Below are 18700 nucleotides of genomic sequence, written 5' to 3' on the forward strand. Positions count from 1 at the left end.
ACGTCTGATCCTTTTCTGAGCCGCTGGCCCCGCCGCCTCCCCCGGGCGGGGGGCGCCCGTCGGGGTCGCGCTCCCCTCGGCCCCGCAGAGGGAGACGACGGCGCAGGGAGGGATGACTAAGGCGGGGAGGATGGCGGGGACGGGGGGGGGAGCCATTTGCAGAACCTAATCCCCCCCCTTCTCTCCCGCCCCTGATCCCACAAGGCGCTGGGAGGGCCCGGTGGCCGCGGAGGGAGCCGGCCCTGAGACAAAGGGGTCCTGGGCCGGGAGGGGTCCTGACCCCCAGGCTACCCCCGGGAAAAGCCCGGCACCGGGAGCTGGGGTTTGTTCTGAGAAGGATCGCGAGGCCCGGCGGGTGCCGCAGGAGGGAGGGGGCCGCGCGGGACGAGGGAGGAGGCGGGGGGGGGGGTGACAGTGTGACCGTGACCTGGCCCGCATCACCTCCCTCCCGCCCTCACCTCTCCAGACACTCTGGCTTTCGCACGGTGACCTTGACGGGCCTGTGGAGGGGGAGGCCGCCCCCTCCCCTCTGAGGGGCTGCAGTTGGGGGCGGGGTGACATCCTGGGTACCAGCCAGGTTGGTGTCAAACCTCAAAGTCACTTGCCTTCGAGGAGCCTCTGTGTCCCCAGGTCTCACACGGACAGTTGGACTGGATGGATGGCTGTTCCCGCTTTCTGCCCTCCCCCCCCCTCCCCATGTCCTAGGAAGCCTACAGCCAAGCACCCCCAGGTGGGGGAAGAGGACTCGAGTGGATGTGGCAAGCCGCTGTGGGGGCGGCCGGGCCCATCTGGTCAGCAGAAAGGGAGGCTCCCGGCTCCCGCAGAGCCCCTGGCTGATCACAAGACTCCAGGCTGCAGAGATAGGAGCAAGTTGCCACTCTGGGATGGACCCCTGCCCCGGGGCGCAGCAGTCAGGGGTGGAAGGGACCCTGCAGACAGAGGCATACACAGAGTGCTCCCGTCTACCAAGCACAGGCTCACTGCAACCCCCTACAGACAGGTACTTGGGATACCCACCCTACAGATGAGGAAACTGAGGCCCTCCTGAGGTTACAGGACCTGTCCAAGGTCATGCATTTGGGAAGGACAGCACCTGACAAGACTCCACAGCCCTGGCTCCTGACCTTGGCCAGGCCTGGCCTCTGAGAGCCTGGGGAGTGTGTGATGTGTCCACCTCCATTTTCCCCATCTGTGGAGTTGGGAACTCTGACATCTGCTATCTTGCCTTCCCTTCCTGGAAGCGTTTGGTAAGCACGTGGGAGGAGGCTTGGTAGTCCATTAGGCTGCGGGTCTCTGGTGCCTGGCCAGTTTTCATGGCTCTTTGCTTGTCAGAGCAAGCTGTGGACTCTGTGTCAGGAGATGGGGGTCCTGCTGCTGCTCTCTGCACCCCAATGTCCTTGACTACCACCCCAGCAGGAAGGTGTGGAAGAGCAGGGCTGGAAAGCTAGGGAAGAGGCTAGGACTGGACCGGGAAACTGAGACACAGAGCCCCCCCTCCCCCCCAGCCCTGCCTGCCTTCTCTCTTACCTAGGGCTGGGTCCCCAGGCCCGTGATCATGGTGACAGCAACCCTGCCTCCTGGGGCTTCCTGGGAGCCAACCCCCCATGGAGAGGAAGTGGAAAGTGCAGCAGAAGAAATAGGCTAATCCGGGCCAGACCAAAACCCAGTACCGGCGCTGGCATCCAGGTGGTCCAGTAGTTGCCCAGGACCCTGCTAGGACTTGGCTGGATCTATGCGGTTTCTTCAGGCCCCTTTCACGGAAGGGAAAACAGAGCCATCTAGTCATGTAGCAGACATGAGTGAGGAGCTCACAGTGACTCACTCTGGGGGTACTGTGGTGGAAAATCCAATGTTCTGCCTTCCAGAGGGAGAAACTGAGCCGGCTGGAGGGTGTGGCTATGTCGGCTAGGGCTGCTTTCCACAGGGAGGACAGAGGAGGTTTCTAGAAGGAAGCGGCACCTAGAAGGAGAACTGGGCAAATGACCCGCCATGTGTTGAGCAGCTGAGGGAGGAGAATTTCAGGCCAGGGAACAGCAGATGCAAAGGCCCTGGGGAAAGGAAGCAATTTGATGTGGTTTGAAGCATAGACGCCCCACGATGGCTGGCATTTACCCAGCCAGGTGAGGTGGGCTGATAATGGCAGGCCAGAGCTAGACTGCAAAGCCCTTTGACCACGATCGGGAGCTGGGGTTTGTTTTCATTATTAGTGTGTGCGTACGTATGTGCATGTGCTGGTTTTTGGGACTTGAACTCAGGGTCTAGATGCTGTCCCTAAGCTTTTTATGGTCAAGGCTAGCACTCTGCCACTTGAGCCATAGCTCCTCTTCCAGCTTTCTGCTGGTTAATTGGAGTTAAGAGTCCCATGGACTTTCCTACCTGGGCTGGCTTTGAACTGCAATCCTCACATGTCAGCTTCCAGGGTAGCTTGGACTACAGGCATGAGCTCCCAGTGTCTGCCATTTTTACTTATGCTTTTTAGTAATGGAGTGACGCTAGCTGGTGTTTGCCAGTGTATGACTTGGAGAGCGCCAGGGAGGCTGCCAGCCCGGGGCCGCAGGGCCCAGGCTTGGGGCTGCAGCCCTGGCTGGAGGCAGTGCTGCTGGTACATGGATGCGGAACGGGGAGGGGAGCTCCCACTTCGGGAGTTGACATTAGCGCCTGGGAGGGGCCGATCTGGAGGATGGTGGAGGACTTGGGCCTGAGGTGCCCATTAGACGTGTCCATGTGGGCTGGAAATATAGATTTGGAAGCTGTCAGTATAGACACGGGATGCTAACCATGAGAAATGAGATCACCTTGGGGTAGGTGTAGATGGAGGAGTGTTCATGACCCCATAACTCCTCCCATTTCCTGAACAGATGCTTGGTGCCCTTGGCCAAAGGGGCCTCCTGCTGGCCCTCTGCTCTGCCCTCCAGCCCCTGCCCCATGTCCTCTCCCTCAGCGCTCCTCCAGGGCCCAGAGCGGCTGGCAGGCAGGCGCTGGCAGATGAGCCCCCTGGCCCTGGGGTCTGAGAGAGCCACACGAGGCCGCCTCTGTAGGCACAAAGCAGAGCTCTGAGTGCATTCCTTCAGCTCTGGGCTGGAGGGCATGCCAGTCCTTCGGCCAAGCCTGTAGGATGGAATTGATGGACGGAGGGGGCACGCCATCCACCATGGGGCTGGAGACCCCAGAGGAAGCCTGTGCTCCCAGCCCAAGGGGCATCCTGGGAGACAGGCTTAGGTTAATGCTATCCCCCCCCCATGCTCCTCACCTCCCACCCAGCCCCACAGCCTCCCTGGCTGCCCGCATCTCCTCATGAACTTAGCTCTAGCATGGTCCCTGACCCCTTCTCTGTCTGAGGGCCACAGCCCACTCCTCACTAGTAAACACTGTGCTTTTAAGCACCTGCGGCTCACACCTGTAATCCTAGCTACTCAGAAAGCTGAGATCTGAGGCTCTCAGTTCAAAGCAAGCAAATCCCTGAGACTCTCCTGGTAATGAATCTCCCATTAATTACCGAAAATCTGGAAGTGGTAGAGTGCTAGCCTTGAGTGAGAAAGCTCAGGGACAGCACCCAGGCCCCGAGTTCAAGCCCTAGGACCAGCATACCCTATTCCCACCCCCTCCCAAAATGCCTCTATTTTGACCTCTGAACGCTTCAAGATACATGCTAGTGATCTTATATTTCTCAGATTTGAAGACTGAGGCCAAAGAGGAGTAAGGGAAACAGGCATCCTAGGCCCAGGGAGTCACCGACATGTTTCTTGGCACTTCCTGTGTGCCAGGTCCTGGAGATTCAGCCGAGACTGAGCAAGCCAGATCCGTCCCGGCCTTGGGAGCTCACAGGTGATGCTGCAGACAGACATTAGACAGGTCCGAGGAGCCTGGCATGGAAGGAAGGAGTGTGGTGTGCAGTGGAGTGTCAGGAAAGCCCCTCACCCCCACAGTGCTACTAAGGCTGGACTTGGACAAGCCAAAGAGTAACCCAGTGCTGAATGTGGCCACCATGGGAAGGAGCAGAGGCCATTGCTGAGACCGGCAGGTGGGGAAGGTGTCACCCCTGTCCTCCAAGACACCTTCGCCTTCGTGGGCAGAGCATGTACCCACCACATGGGCCACATCCCGGCATGCACCTGGGCTGTACTCAGGGACCAGCATCCATCCCCCAGCCCCGCCTGCCCCTCCTCTCCCTGAGGCCCAGAGCTGGGGATGAAAGGTGACCCTGGCAGACAGCATCTGATCCTGGCGCCAGGAGAATCCAGTTTCCCGTGGCTCTTGCTGGGGTCAGCGAGTGGAGACCCCTCCCGGGGAGGGAGGCGGGCGGGTGGGTACACGGCCAGGCCTGGGGGTGGGGGGAAGCTGGCATGAGCAGTGTTTGTCCGGCGTGGGCAGGAGGCCCACACGCCATATGTGCAAATATTCCCGCTAGCCCTCAAGCGACGGGTTGCCAGGTGCGATACATTCTGCCCTCCCACCCCAGCCAACACCCCTGTCACCACCCCCAGGCTGGCTTTGAATGCACGATTCCAGATTCATCGGTATTCACACGTGGACACCCCAGACCAGCGTCCCAGCTCCATCCATAGCCCCAGAAAGGCTCTCCGTGGGCCTGTGCTGCCCTCTGAAGTAAAGTTGGCTCACAAGAGGGAGACCCAGGAAGTTGGCTGAGAATTCCCTGGGGGAATCCTGACCGCACAGTGCACAGGGGAGGATGGGGAGCCTTGCCCCACGGAGATGATGGGGCCAGAGGGAGCCCCAAGGGCCCCATCAAGTGAGAGGCCCAGGGTCAGCTCTGTCATTTCCTGAGCCCAGAGACTGGTCCACTGCTGCTGTCTTGAAGCCAACAGGCCACTGGCAGCAAGAGCACATGATAGTTCCAGGTTTTCAGGTGATGAAAAGGCCCCAGAGAGGCTAGGACACTTGCCTGAAGTCACACAGCAGTTGAATCAGAGGCAGGATAGGAACCAGACCTTTCCCTAGCCCTCTCCCCTCATCTCGCAGGAAAGAAATGCTAGGTTTGGAAGGTGTCAGCATGGTCTCTGAGGCTCCGGGACCCACCTCCCCTCCCCTCCTATAATCCAGTCCCTAACTCCTGCAGACCCAATCACCAAGGCAGCTACCTCCACCCCTGCACTACTCTCCATCCATTCTCTGCCCAACAGTGGGGAACTCTCTGTAGCCCCTCCCCTCTGTATAACCTCTTCCTTCTGGACCCCTTATCTTCAAAACTGAACTCCCCCCCCTTGAGGCGGGGTCACCCAGTCCAGCTAATCCTCCCTGAATGACTGCAGGTGGTAGAAGAAACGAGGGAGGCCTCTCTCTCCTGTGACATCATCCTTGGTTCTCTCCATCCTCCCCCCTGCCTTGTCAACCCTCCCCTTCATTGGCCCTCCCTCCAAGCCTCTCAACAGCCAACACCTCCTCCAGGATGCCTTCCATGAGCACTCCTCTGGTAGGTGTGGATGGACCTCCATCTGTTCCTGGATGGGGAAGGGGCCTGTTGCCTTGGGCTGAGGACTGGCAGTCAGCAGCTTCAACCCTGTTACCATTCACATCTGATCTATTTATTGCCATGTTATTCTTTTATCACTGGCCCAGATGCATCTCGTCTTCTAGAGAGAAAGGAGGCCAGGATGGGGGTGGGGAGGGTTGCAACATGTGAACACATGCTCACTTCCTGCCTAAGTTCCCAGCTCCAGGGAGCACACAAAGATGGCCCATCCTGCAGCTCATGCCTGTAATCCTAGCTACTCAGGAGGCTGAGATCTGAAGATTGCAGTTCAGAGCCAGTCTGGATAGGAAAGTCCATAAGACTCTTCAATTCACCACAGAAAGCCAGAAGTGGAGCTGTGGCTCAGGTGGTAAACCATTAGCCTTGAGCACAAAGCCCAGAGACAGTGCTCAGGCCCAGAGTTCAAGCTCCAGAACTGGCAAAAATAAAGAACATGGCAGGCACATGGCCCTGTGGGCACTCTGCGTTAGACCTTCACAGCCAGGGTCTCAGTACCTCCCCTTAGTAGCCATAGGTGGGGAAACTGAGGCTGAGAGCATGCCATATTTTTGTGGAAGAGATGAGCCTCCTCCTCATCAAGCAACTGTGATAAAGAGATAAGGTTCTGCTGAGGATCTCAGTTCAAAGCCAGCCCAGGCAGGAAAAAAGAAAAGAAAGGAAGGAAGGAAGGAAGAATCTGGTGTAGCTCTATATTGAACAACTTCAGGAAATGTCCCAGAGGTGCTGATAGGTGTTAAGCTTAGGAAGTATGGACACCTACCTAGCGGTTCACGGCTTCCTCTCTCTGAGCCTCAGTTTCTTCCCCTGGGTGTTAAGGGAACGGATTCCATTAACTTTACAAACCACTCATGCGTCAATCCAGAGGACAGAGCTTTTTATTTTTTTTTGTCGGTTGTGGGGCTTGAACTCTGGACATGAGCGCTGTCCCTGCACTCTTCAGCTCAAGGCTAGTGCTCTACCACTTGAGCCATAGCGTCACTTCCAGTTTTCTGGTGGTTAATTGGAGATAAGAGTCTCACGGACTTTCCTGCCCAGGCTGGCTTTGAACTATGATCCTCAGATCTCAGCCTCCTGAGAAGCTAGAATTACAGGCATGAGCCACTGGCACCTGGCTTGGACAGAACTTTTTTAAATGGCTTTTTTTTTGTGGTGTAATTTGTGTATCATAAATTTCACCCATTTTAGTTGCACAATCCAGTGATTTGTAGCATATTTACAGAATTCTGCAACCATCACCATGAGCTAATTTTAGAGCATTTCCATCACCACAGGAAGACACCCAGAAGGATACAGATGTTCAAGGCCCAGCAGTCAGCAGTTGAGCAGCATTAGCCATGATTACTATTATTCAAAAGATTACAGAGTTGGGAATGTGGCTTAGTGGTAGAGTGCTTGCCTAGCATGCATGAAGCCCTGGGTTCGATTCCTCAGTACCACATGCACAGGAAAAGCTGCAAGTGGCACAGTGGTTCAAGTGGCAGAGTGCCAGCCTTGAGCAAAAAGAAGCTCAGGGACAGTCCCAGGCCCTGAGTTCAAGGAAAAAAAAATATATGCTTGCAATGGTTGTTCCCAAGTGTTGATGGTTTTTATTTTTTGAATATTTTATGTATCTTGTGAATTGTTTTCAGCTACAGAGCAAATGATCTTGTTCTTTGCATCTGTGTGCCAGCACTGGGGCTTGAGCTCAGAGCCTGTCCTTTTGCTTCTTTTGCTCAAAGCTGGTGATTTACCACTTGAGCCACAGCTCTTTTTTAATTGGAGGTCAGAGTCTCATCAACTTTCCTGTCCTGGCTGGCTTCAAACCTTGCTCCTCAGATCTCAGCCTCCTGAGTAGCCAGGATTACAGGAGTGAGCTACTGCTGCCTGGTTATCTATATCCACTTTGAAAATGTGCTCAACCCTTGGAGGGGAGGATAAAGATGAAGGAAAGGAAGGTGGGAAGGAGGAAAAAAAGGAAGTTGCAAGAACAAGGAGGGGGAGAGGTGACAGTTTCTCTGTCATTCTGTTACTGAGGAGAGAACACGGGGCTTGGAGTCCAGAACCCTCTGTGGTAGCCTGGCCCTGTCACCAGCTTCATGATGACCTAGGACAAGAACCTTTTCTTCTTGTATCTCAGATTCCATGTTCTGCAATGGGAAACGGGAGCACTCTACTAGTCCTGGAGAAGGGCACATGCTAGCTCCCGCTGGGTAGAAGTGAAGCTGGCCTGTGGCGAACAGATCAGACTCAGTCCTGCTCCACGGACACTGAAAACGGCCGTCATTGCCCCGAAATGGCCAAACCTCAGCTTGAAATTCATGAGCTGTGCCGCAGGCTGCCTTAGATCTCCTGGGGCAGCGGGAACAGAGAGGGACTTGTTACCTTACCACCTCCCTCTGTATTTGTTGGCCCACTGACTCCCATGCCCTCAAAGCGAGCCCACTGCTTTGGCTGTCTCAGAGCCCACCAGCCCTGCCTTCCACTGATTCCAGGGGCTCTGTTTGGCCTGAAATACCCAGGCCCATCCCTACTCTTCCGGCCAGCCACCTGGATGCCCCTCTTCCAACTCCTTCTCGGCTTCATTGCCCAAGGACAATCTAGCCTGCAGTTCCCCCGTGTTCAGTACGGGACTGTTAACCTGTTTGTTCAGGCATCAACTTGGCTAAGCCTCCCAGCCATCCGTGATTGTGGAAGCTGAGGCTCAAGTGCCACATACTCGGAGTGGTATCTCTGGCTTTTAGTGCCAGGCCTCTGTGACATCAGAGTCCAAGATAACAGGGGACGAAAGAATGGCCCCTGTGAGCTGGGAGCCAGTGCCTACGCCTGTAATCCTAGCTACTCAGGAAGCTGAGATCTGAGAATTGAGATTTGAAACCAGCCGCAGCAGGAAAGTCTGTAGACTCGTATCTCCAATTAACCAGCATAAAGCCAGAAGTGGAGTTGTAACTCATAGGATAGAGTGCCAGCCTTGAGTAAAACACCTTAAAGTCCAGCACCCGGGTCCTGAGTTCAAGCCCCAAGACCAGCACTAAAATATGACCGCTGCTTGCCACACATCAAACCAGGCACATTGTTTATTGACATCATTTGTATCCAGCAGGGCCCCTGAGCTTTTGGGTCCTAGAGTAGAGATGGGGTCACTTCAGCCCTTTGGTAGGCCCTTCTCCCCGGGAGTGGGTGGCAGTGGAGATCCTGGGAGGTGTTTATTTTGTCTTCTCTGAGCTCAGGTCTGAAGGTGTCTCTGCAGATGGCAAAGCCAGGCCTCCCTGAGGGAACTACCATCTGCTCAAGATGAGTGGGGAAGAGCTGGCGAGTTACCATCTACCCCACACTGGGACTCAGCGCATGGCCACCGAGGCTGGTGGGCCCGGCACATTTTGTCTTAAGCACCTGCTCTCCCTCCCTCTGCCTGAGCAGGAGCTGGGAAGGAGGTACAGGGGTGGCACTGGCCGGAGGCGGGCAGACTCAGGCCTGCATCCCCCTGGGGATCTGTTAGCCTTTAACAGAATGCTGAAGTGGGCCTGTGTCCCTATGAGGGGAAGAGCCTGGAACTGCAGCCATGATCCTGCCTTTCAGCATTGACTGAGCACATACTACGCATGGCCACTGTGTAGCCATACTATGTGCCAGTCCAGCATTCTGTCTACCGTCTGTCTAGAGAGCCTCCTGGGTTCTGGGCTGCCACCTTTCCCATCACCGCTGCCCTCTGAGCTCCCTGGGCTCTGGACTTCTTTCTGGACAAGTGATCGGTGGGGGCTGTGATGGTCTCTAAGCCTCTGTTCCTCAGTTTCCCTCTTTCCTTCATGGTTTCACAGTCAGAATCCCGAGATTCAGTTGAGGCCCCCAATGAAAGTATGGGGTTTTGGATTCCTGGCTGAATGTGGGGTGCCCCTAGAGGAGGCTAAGAAGCAGGGACAGTCCTCAGCAGCCCCCTCTAGAGGATGTGCAGCTGTGGTGCCCCAGACGTGGGCTCTGCCCTTGCTGTACAGTGTGTGTGTGTGTGTGTGTGTATGTGAGGGCCTGGTTCATACAGCTCCCAGTTATGGCAAACGTGTTTGCAGCTTAGAGTAAAAGAATGGTCTTGGGGCACCTAGTGGGGAAAGGAAGGTTGTAGGATTTGAACCCAGGGCTAGTGGCTTCTCACTACCAAGTCAGTGACTATTATTACAATCGCATTTCAGCGTGGTTCTGAGGAGAGACTCTGCCTCTGACATGGCCTTGCCTTCCCATCTCAACAGCACATAAGTACTTATTTTTTGCTTTGTTTCTTTTTTGTGCTGGAATTGGGGCTTAGACTCAGGTCTTGAGCCCTGAATCTTGGGCCCTGAGTCTTGGGCCCAAGTCTTAGCTTTTACCCCAAAGCTGGTGTTTTCCCACTTGATCCATAGCTCTACTTCTGGCTTTTTGGTGGGTAACTGGAAATAAGAATAGTCTCACAAGCCGGGTGCCGGTGGCTCACACCTATAATCCTAGCTACTCAGGAGGCTGAGATCTGAGGATCTCAGTTCAAAGCCAGCCTGGGCAGGAAAGTCCGTGAGACTCTTATCTCCAATAAACCACTGGAAAACTGGAAGTGGCGCTGTGGCTCAAGCAGTAGAACGCTTGCCTTGAGCTGAAGAGCACAGGGACAGCGCCCAAGCCCAGAGTTCAAGCCCCACAACCGACCAAAAAAAAAAGAATAGTCTCACAGACTTTCCTGCCCGGGCTGGCTTTGAACCAGAATCCTCAGACCTCCGCCTCTGAGTAGCTAGGATTCCAGTTGTGAGCCACTAGCACCAGACTAAGTGCTTGTCATTGAAGCAGCCACAGGGAGGCAGTGACTATGCTAAGCTGTCCCAGGCCCCTGACCACCCAGCACTCTCCAGCCCTGAGCTTCCCACACCCTCTGCCTGGCACCTTCGAGACCCTTCCTCTCAAGCCCACCAGGTCTGAGTGGGCACATCTGCTCAGAGAGAGGCCTTGCAGGAAAGAACTTCAGGAAAGGCCCATGTCTCTGCATGGCGTGGGGCGAGGGAGTCCCAACCATCCCAGACGTCCCACAGTTTCCATGGCAACAGTAGTTGCTATGGTTTCGCTTGTCCAGGAGTTGGTAGGGAAGAGGGTGGATCCAAGCCCCCATGCCCACTGGAGGGAGCTTTTACGAGAACAGATGTTCTATCTCCACAGCTCGGGGGACCCTCAGAACTTGGAGGCCATACCCCAAGAAGTCACTGACCAAAGGATAGGAGAGCTAGAGACAGAAAGTCTCCGCCCAGTGAATCCTCTCCTGCTGTGCTGTCAGGCCCTCTCTGTTGTAATACTCTCTACGCTGCATTGCAGTATCTGTTTACTTGTCTGTCTCTCCCACCACACAGAGGGCCTCGGGTGGAGAACTGTCTGACTCATCCCCTTCCGTCCTCACAGCCCAGCACAGGGCCTGGCACAGACCGGATTTAATTAAATTACATAAAAAACCCATGTCTGGCTCCTCAGGCTTGGGAGGTGGCACAGTTGAATAGGGAAGTTTTTAGGCTCTGGGATCCAGAGTCCAAGCTCTGGAGTTGGAAATGTAGCTCAGTGGTAGAGGGCTTACTTAGCATAGGCCCTGCAAAATGGACAAACAAAAAGCTGGGCATGATGGCACACACTTGTATAATCCCAGCATTTGGGAGGCTGAGGTGAGGATCATGAGTTCAAAGCTGAATTGGAAGCCAGACGTCTGTGGCTCATGCCTGTAATCCTAAACTCAGGAAGCTGAGATCTGAGGATCGCAGTTCAAATCCAGCCCACACAGGAAATTCTGTGACTCTTTATCTCCAATAAACCACCAGAAAACTGTAAGTGGTACTGTGGCTTAAGTGGTAAAGCACTAGCACTAGCTTTGAGCTGAATTGCTGAGGGACAGCGCCCAGGCCCAGAGTTCAAACCCCACAACTGACAAAAAAAAACCCAAAAAACCCAAAACCTGAATTAGAGGCTAGCATGGGATTTTAATTCAGAGGCATAGAACCTGTCTGTAAAAACAAACAGAGGCCGGGAAGGTGGCTCAGTGGTAGAGTGCTTGCCTTGCATGCATGAGGCCCTGGGTTCCATTCCTCAGCACCACATAAGCAGAAAAAGGCAGAAGTGGCACTGTGGCTTAAGTGGTAGAGCACTAGCCTTGAGCTGAAGGACAGAGCCCAGGCCCAGAGTTCAGGCCCCACAACCTTCTTCTCTCACAACCTAAATTAAATAAAAATAAAACAAGCTGGGTGCCAGTGGCTCATGCCTGTAATCCTAGCTACTCAGGAAACTGAGATCTAAGGATTGCAGTTTGAAGCCAGCTGGGCAGGAAAGTCCATGAGGCTCTTTTTTTTTGGTCCGGTCGTGGGGCCTGAACTCGGCCTGGACGCTGTCCCTCAGCTCTTCAGCTCAAGGCTAGCGCTCTACCACTTCAGCCACAGCACCACTTCCGGTTTTTTTTTCTTTTTTACTTATGTGGTGCTAAGGAATCGAACCCAGGGCCTCATGCATGCAAGGCAAGCACTCTACCACTGAGCTACCTTCCCAGCCCTCCATGAGGCTTTTATATGCAATAAACTACTCAAAAAAGCTAGAGTGACACTGTAGCACAAGTGATAGAGCGCTAACCTTGAGCAAAAAGAAGCTCAGGGATAGCACCTAGGCTCAGAGTTCAAGCCCCAGGACCAGCAGAAAAAAAAAAAAAGACCAGGTACCAGTAGCTCACACCTATAATCCTAGCTACTTAGGAGACTAGGATCTGAGGATTGAGGTTCAAAAACAGCTTGGGCAGGAAAATCCATGAGTCTCTTATCTCCAATTAGATACCAAAAGAAAAAAGGAAGGGAGGGAGGAAGGGGGGAAAAAGCCAGAAGTGGAATTTTGGCTCAAGTGGTAGAGTGCTATAGCATTGAGCAAAAGAAGCTCAGGGACAGTGTCCAGATTTTGAGTTAAAGCCCCAGGACCAGTATTAAAAACATACAAAAAAAACACCCAAAAGAACAAAACATTCTTAGGTGAACCCTGGGTCTGCTGTGTGACCTTGAGTGAGTCATTTGTCTCTGATCTTCAGTGACTTCATCTGTAAAATGATCATCTCTATACAGGACACAGTTTGAGGACTTAGGATTCCCTCAGAATGTAGGCGCAGGGCCTGTGCTGGCCCTGCCCTTCTGTAGCTCCCAGGGTAACCAGAAGGAAAGTACTTGACTGACAGTGGAAAGGATTAATGGATACATCGTCCACCTCTCACTATTATAGCAATGTCCTCCTACCTCTTCTGCATCTTCTGGAGCATTCTTTGCTCTCCCTGGAGTAGCAGGGCCCAAAGAAAGCCTTGAATCTGGGAGTCCTGGGCCTATCTGTTGTCCCTGGACCTTCTGTCCCACAGCCTGAGCGCAGGAAAACTCTGTGTGTGTGTGTGTGTGTGTGTGTGTGTGTGTGTGTGTGTGTGTGTGTGTGTGTGTGAGTGAGTGTGTGTCTGTCCGTCTGTCTGTCTGTGCCAGTACTGAGGCTCAAACTCAGGACCTCACATTCTCACTTGGCTTTTTTCCTCAAGGCTGGCACTGTACCACTTGAGTCACAGCTCCATTTCCGGCCTTTTGCTGGTTAATTGGAGAGAGTCTCACCAATTTTTTTTTCTTCCTGGGCTGACAGAAGATCTGCTTCTCAGATCTCAGCCTCCTGAGAAGCTAGGATTATAGGTGTGAACTACCAGCACCTGCCTTGCAGGAAGCTTTTTAGTCTGGGTCAGACTTTAGGCTGGGGGCTGGAGGCCTGGGTCTTCCTCTGGCTCAGTCTGGGACCAGTCTGAGCCTGACAGAGGAGCCCATGTTCCTTTCCAAGAAAGAGACTGCTGACTGGAATCCCTGTGGTCCTTCGGGCTCTGTCCTGCTTCTCCATTTTCTGGGTCCTGGAAATCCCATGACTGTGAGTCTAACAGCCTGATCCCTAGAGAGGCCTCCGCCCTTGGGTCAGCCTGGGGAGGAGGCCGTGATGGTTAGGGGAACAAGAAGAGCTGACAGGACAGAGATTGGCTCTCTCAAGAGTTCCCAAAAAGACAGTTGAAGTTGACATCAGCACAAGCAGGTATCTGGGGTGGTTTGGGAACTCCTCCAGTCCTTCAAAAGAGACAGGGCCTATGGGGGACTAAAGATGGGAAGCAGTCACAGACAGACCTGAATCTAGAGAGTCTGTGTTGCTAAACACAGCCTGTACAACTTGACCATCTCCAGTTTCCTATCTGTAAAATGGGAATGTAAAGGCACCCTACTCCCTGGGGCTGAAAATGGGGCACCACCCACAAGGCAGCTGGCATGCAGTGGGCACTAAAGAACCCTCAGTTCTCTTCGCCTACTCCCATCCACCACAGCCACAACCCCAGCTAAATGGGGTTTGGGGAGGGGGTGGGAGGGAGATGCTGCCTTCTCTACAGTGGCCACCAGCCACCCTATGCCTCAGGTTTTCCTAGGAAGAATCACAGGAACTAGATTGGGCAGGGACTTCCAGTTGACTGAGAGATACACAGGAGGTTGATCTAGTCTCTCCCCCCCCCCCTGCTTTGCCAGTCCTGGGCCTTGAACTCTGGGCCTGGACACTGTCCCTAAGCTCCTTTTGCTCAAATCTAGCATGCTACCACTTGAACTACAACAGTGCTTTTTCTATGATTAATAAGAGTCTCATGGACTTTCCTGCCTGGACTGGCTTCAAACCCCAGTCCTCAGATCTCAGCCTCCTGAGTAACTAGGATTACAGGTGTGAACCACCAGCATCCAGCTGATCTCTCCTATCAGCTTAGATACATTAAATTCTGTGCTTTTATTTATCCAAGGGGAGAGTGTTTCACCTTTCTGGGCTGTCATCTCCCCTTAATTACCTGCGAAGGTGACATGGTGCCTGCATTGCCCTCCGGAAAGAGCTCCCCTTCACTGGCCCTCCCTGACCTCCTAACTCGTTGCAGGGACTTCTTGCCCCGAGGATCTGGCATCGTCACCCGACGCCCTCTGGTCCTGCAGCTGGTTAATTCTACCACAGGTACGTGGGCTTCAAGCAGTGTGGTTTGACCTCTCCAGGACCCCACCACCTATCCAAGGAGGAAGTGGCTTGCTGAGCAACTCCATAAGGGCGTGGTCTCCCGTTTGGGCCTTGATTCCATATGTGTCCAGTGGGGCTAAAAGGCCATAATGGGAGGCATGGGTTATTGTGTTTGGAGGAGGGGTCTACTGTGGGTGAGAGATGGGACTCGGGTAGAGTTCCGGGCTTGATGTACTCCCCCTGCCGGCTTTTTGGAAAGAATATGCCGAGTTCCTGCACTGCAAGGGGAAGAAATTCACCGACTTCGAGGAGGTGCGCCTGGAGATCGAGGCGGAGACCGACCGGGTCACGGGCACCAACAAGGGCATCTCGCCAGTGCCCATCAACCTGCGGGTCTACTCGCCACATGGTGAGGCCTGGCCCCGCCCCCGGCCTCTCCTAGCCACGCCCTCTAGGACCTAGCCAAGTGGGCCCGCCTCACACGCAGGGCCCGCCCATTCCCCCCAAAGGCCCCGCCCACAGGTGGCCCCTCCCCTTACGCTCTCCTCCCTTAAGCTCCGCCCCTTGTGACCACGCCCACTCCCAGCTTTAGCCCAAATGATTTGCCTGGTCCTGCCTCTTGTGGCCCCGCCCCCAAGCGGCTTTTCTTTCAGCCTGATCGGGTCCTTCACTCCCATGTCCTCCGTCCTAAGCCTGTGTGTGCTCTCTCTCTGACCAGTGCTGAATCTGACCCTAGTGGACCTGCCTGGAATGACCAAGGTCCCAGTGGGAGATCAACCCCCTGACATCGAGTTCCAAATTCGCGACATGCTTATGCAGTTTGTCACTAAGGAGAACTGCCTCATCCTGGCAGTGTCCCCTGCCAACTCTGACCTGGCCAACTCCGATGCTCTCAAGATCGCTAAGGAGGTGGACCCCCAGGGTAGGTTCCGATGCATATGGCCCTTCGGCTGTCTATTCTTAGTTTGTGGGGGGATGCACCTGTAGGGTCTGAGTCAGATAGTGACAGAGTCAAATTTATGCCCTTAAGAATCATTTTGGAGGGCTGGGATGTAGCTCAGTGGCAAAGCGCTTGCCTCGCAAGTGCAACATCCTGGGTTCGATCCCCAGTACCAAAAAAGAAAAGACAAAAAAAATACAGTTAAGAGAAAAAAAATAAACAATCATTCTGGAGCCTGGTCTGGTGAGTCACACTTGTAATCCTAGCTACTCAGGGGGCTGAGATCTGAGGAACAAGGTTTGAAGCCAGCCCTCACAGAAAAGTCTGTGTGACACTTATTTTTAATTGTGGCACTTGAGCCACAACTCAAGTGGTAGAATGCCAGCCTTGAGCAGGAAAAGCCAAGGGAGAGCAAGAGGCCATGCATTCAACCTCCTGACACAAAAACTAATCATTTGGGGGCACCCAGAAGGATGAAAGAGAGGAGCAAGGCCAGGAGAGGGTGAGTGGATGAGGACGGCTAGGCACAGGAATACGTGGGTCTTCAGCGTGAGGGTGGACAGCCCTCCTGCTTTGCCCCCTTCCCCAGGTCAGCGCACCATTGGGGTCATCACCAAGCTGGATCTGATGGACGAAGGCACAGATGCCCGGGATGTGCTGGAGAACAAGCTGCTTCCCTTGCGCAGAGGTAAAAGCAGACCGCTCTTCTGCCATGGCCTCGTCTACCTCCCTTGAGGACTGATTGTCTAAGACCTTGACTCCCATCCACAGGCTACATTGGGGTAGTGAACCGAAGCCAGAAGGACATAGATGGCAAAAAGGACATTACGGCTGCCTTGGCAGCTGAACGCAAGTTCTTCCTTTCCCACCCATCCTACCGCCACCTGGCTGACCGCATGGGCACACCCTATCTGCAGAAGGTCCTCAACCAGGTAAGGGATCAGGTCAGGGTGAGGCTTGAGGTTACCAGCAGCCTGAGGACAGATGAATTAAAGTGTATATTGATGGTGATATTGATAGGGTCCCCAGAAAAGCAAAGCAGCTGCCCTCTTTCCACAGATCTGTGCCTCACTGTGCCCACATGGCCCGTGGGCATCCCACTTTCTGCCTGGGCCTGTGGGCATCTGGATTTGTGACCATAGTCTTAACCCTTTCTTCCTCCTCCCAACCCCCAGCAACTGACCAACCACATCCGGGACACACTGCCGGGGCTGCGGAACAAGCTGCAAAGCCAGCTGCTGTCCATTGAGAAGGAAGTGGAGGAATACAAGAACTTCCGTCCTGATGATCCAGCACGCAAGACCAAGGCCCTGCTACAGTGAGACATCCCCCAGCCCAGGCTCCCCGCCGCTGAGCTGCCCCAGCACCCCACTACTCATCCTAGGGTTCATGAAGTCCCACTCCCTCAGGCCACACTACTCTTCCACAGGATGGTCCAGCAGTTTGCTGTGGATTTTGAGAAGCGCATCGAGGGCTCTGGAGACCAGATTGATACCTACGAGCTGTCAGGAGGAGCTCGCATTAACCGGATTTTCCATGAGCGCTTCCCCTTTGAACTGGTCAAGGTATGGCTGGCAGACCTAGGGCAGGAAGCTGAGGATCGCGTCCCCCCTCCCTTACCTTCCACTCAGGTTTCCCTCAAAATGGAACGGGCCGTGTCTGACCTCTAAGGTAGCAGGGGATAGACCTTGAGCAGCTTTCTCTCTGTTCTCCACAGATGGAGTTTGATGAGAAGGAACTCCGAAGGGAGATCAGCTATGCTATCAAGAATATCCATGGCATTAGGCATGTACTGGGACCCCAGGGAGGAGGGATGAACCCAGAGATTAGGGGGTTTAGCACTGAGGCACAGAGAGGAATGTAGGGGGCCCCTCTCAGGAAGGACTCAAGAGGCCCTCAGCAGTCGGGCACCGGTGGCTCACACCTGTAATCCTAGCTACTCAGGAGGCTGAGATCTGAGGATCGTGGTTCAAAGCCAGCCTGGGCAGGAAAGTCCATGAGACTCTTATCTCCAATGAACCACCAGAAAACCGGAAGTGGCGCTGTGGCTCAAGTGGTAGAGCACTTGCCTTGAGCTGAAGAGCTCAAGGACAGTGTCCAGGCCCAGAGTTCAAGTCCCATGGCCCACACACACACAAAAAGAGGCCTCCAGGCCCCCATCCCAACTTGCTGGTCCCCAGCTCAACAGACTCTAGCCAGGGGAGGTAGGTGGGAAGGTGGGCTACCCGCTGCCTGCATCCTGCTGGCCTGCTTTACAGCGGCCAGAGTCCCCAGTTCTGCTCCTGCCATCCTTCTATGATGGGCATGGCTTCTCAGCCTGCCAGTCCCTCCCACTGGCCCGTTCTACCCTCCTGGGCTACCCCAAGGCCGGTGGGGAAGGAAGGATTGCGGGGATAGATTGTTGCTTAAAAGCTTAGAACCCCTTCAAGGGCCCAGAGTCACTCAATGCTTATTCCAAAGCTCTGTTCATCAGAAACATTTAAAACACCTACTATGTGCCAGGCAGTGAAGAAGACTGAACTCAAACAGGCTCTGTGCCTAGATTTGGCATGGAATTTGCATATGGATAGCTTCATCAGCCAAGACAGGAAAACCTGTCTCCTAGTCTTAAAATGAAAAGCCCTATTCTTGGAAAGGCTCTTAAGGATGACCCAGTTTGGCAATTTCTAAACCCTTTCAGGACACAGCAGCTTTTGTAGGAACCCTTAAGAGAAAGCAGACTGTCTACAACAGACAGAAACCGCCCTCACCTTCCTCCAGAGAACACTTCACTAGCATTTTCCCCAGCCCATTTCACAGACGGGAACATGGAGGCCCAAAGAGGGGAATGGGAGGCTCCCCAGTGCACAGATCAGGGGTTGGGAGAGAGGCTCTGGCCTGGTACTCCTGACAGACCCTGGCCTGTGACACTGTGCCCTTCTCCCGCTCCGGGCGTTCAGAACGGGGCTGTTTACCCCAGACATGGCTTTTGAGACCATTGTGAAAAAGCAGGTGAAGAAGATCCGAGAACCGTGTCTCAAGTGTGTGGACATGGTTATCTCGGAGCTAATCAGCACCGTTAGACAGTGCACCAAGAAGGTAACTAGCAGCCTGGGCCAGCGCCCACCTCTGCCCCCACCCTGCACTGCTGCCAGGCATTCCTTCCCCACACCTCCTCCCACCTCCTCGGTAGCATGCCCAGGCCTCAGCGGGGTAGGGGAGGCGCTGTGACCACAGACCAGGGAAGGGGGACCACCTCAGGGACCTCACCCACCTGGCCTCCAGCCCTAGGGATCAAG

At 54.3% G+C, this 18700-nt stretch overlaps 1 protein-coding gene across 17 annotated transcripts in view; it reads left to right on the plus strand.

Annotated features, from left to right (window-relative positions):
- The window catches only part of Dnm1 (dynamin 1), a 44117-nt gene that overhangs the window by 850 nt on the left and 24567 nt on the right, over positions 1 to 18700 (plus strand). For 11 of the 17 annotated variants that reach the window (XM_013021303.1, XM_013021307.1, XM_013021302.1 and 8 more), the window contains exons 2-10: positions 14409 to 14482; positions 14742 to 14891; positions 15201 to 15404; positions 16012 to 16110; positions 16194 to 16354; positions 16598 to 16740; positions 16852 to 16987; positions 17140 to 17207; positions 18362 to 18500. In XM_013021303.1, coding sequence (XP_012876757.1) covers positions 14409 to 14482; positions 14742 to 14891; positions 15201 to 15404; positions 16012 to 16110; positions 16194 to 16354; positions 16598 to 16740; positions 16852 to 16987; positions 17140 to 17207; positions 18362 to 18500 — 1174 coding nt within the window. The remainder of the gene's footprint in view (positions 1 to 14408; positions 14483 to 14741; positions 14892 to 15200; positions 15405 to 16011; positions 16111 to 16193; positions 16355 to 16597; positions 16741 to 16851; positions 16988 to 17139; positions 17208 to 18361; positions 18501 to 18700) is intronic. The other 6 variants (XM_013021308.1, XM_013021304.1, XM_013021309.1 and 3 more) reach the window with 1 other exon arrangement.

This window comes from Dipodomys ordii, unplaced genomic scaffold, assembly GCF_000151885.1.
Source record: "Dipodomys ordii isolate 6190 unplaced genomic scaffold, Dord_2.0 Scaffold55, whole genome shotgun sequence".
NCBI lineage: Eukaryota > Metazoa > Chordata > Mammalia > Rodentia > Heteromyidae > Dipodomys > Dipodomys ordii.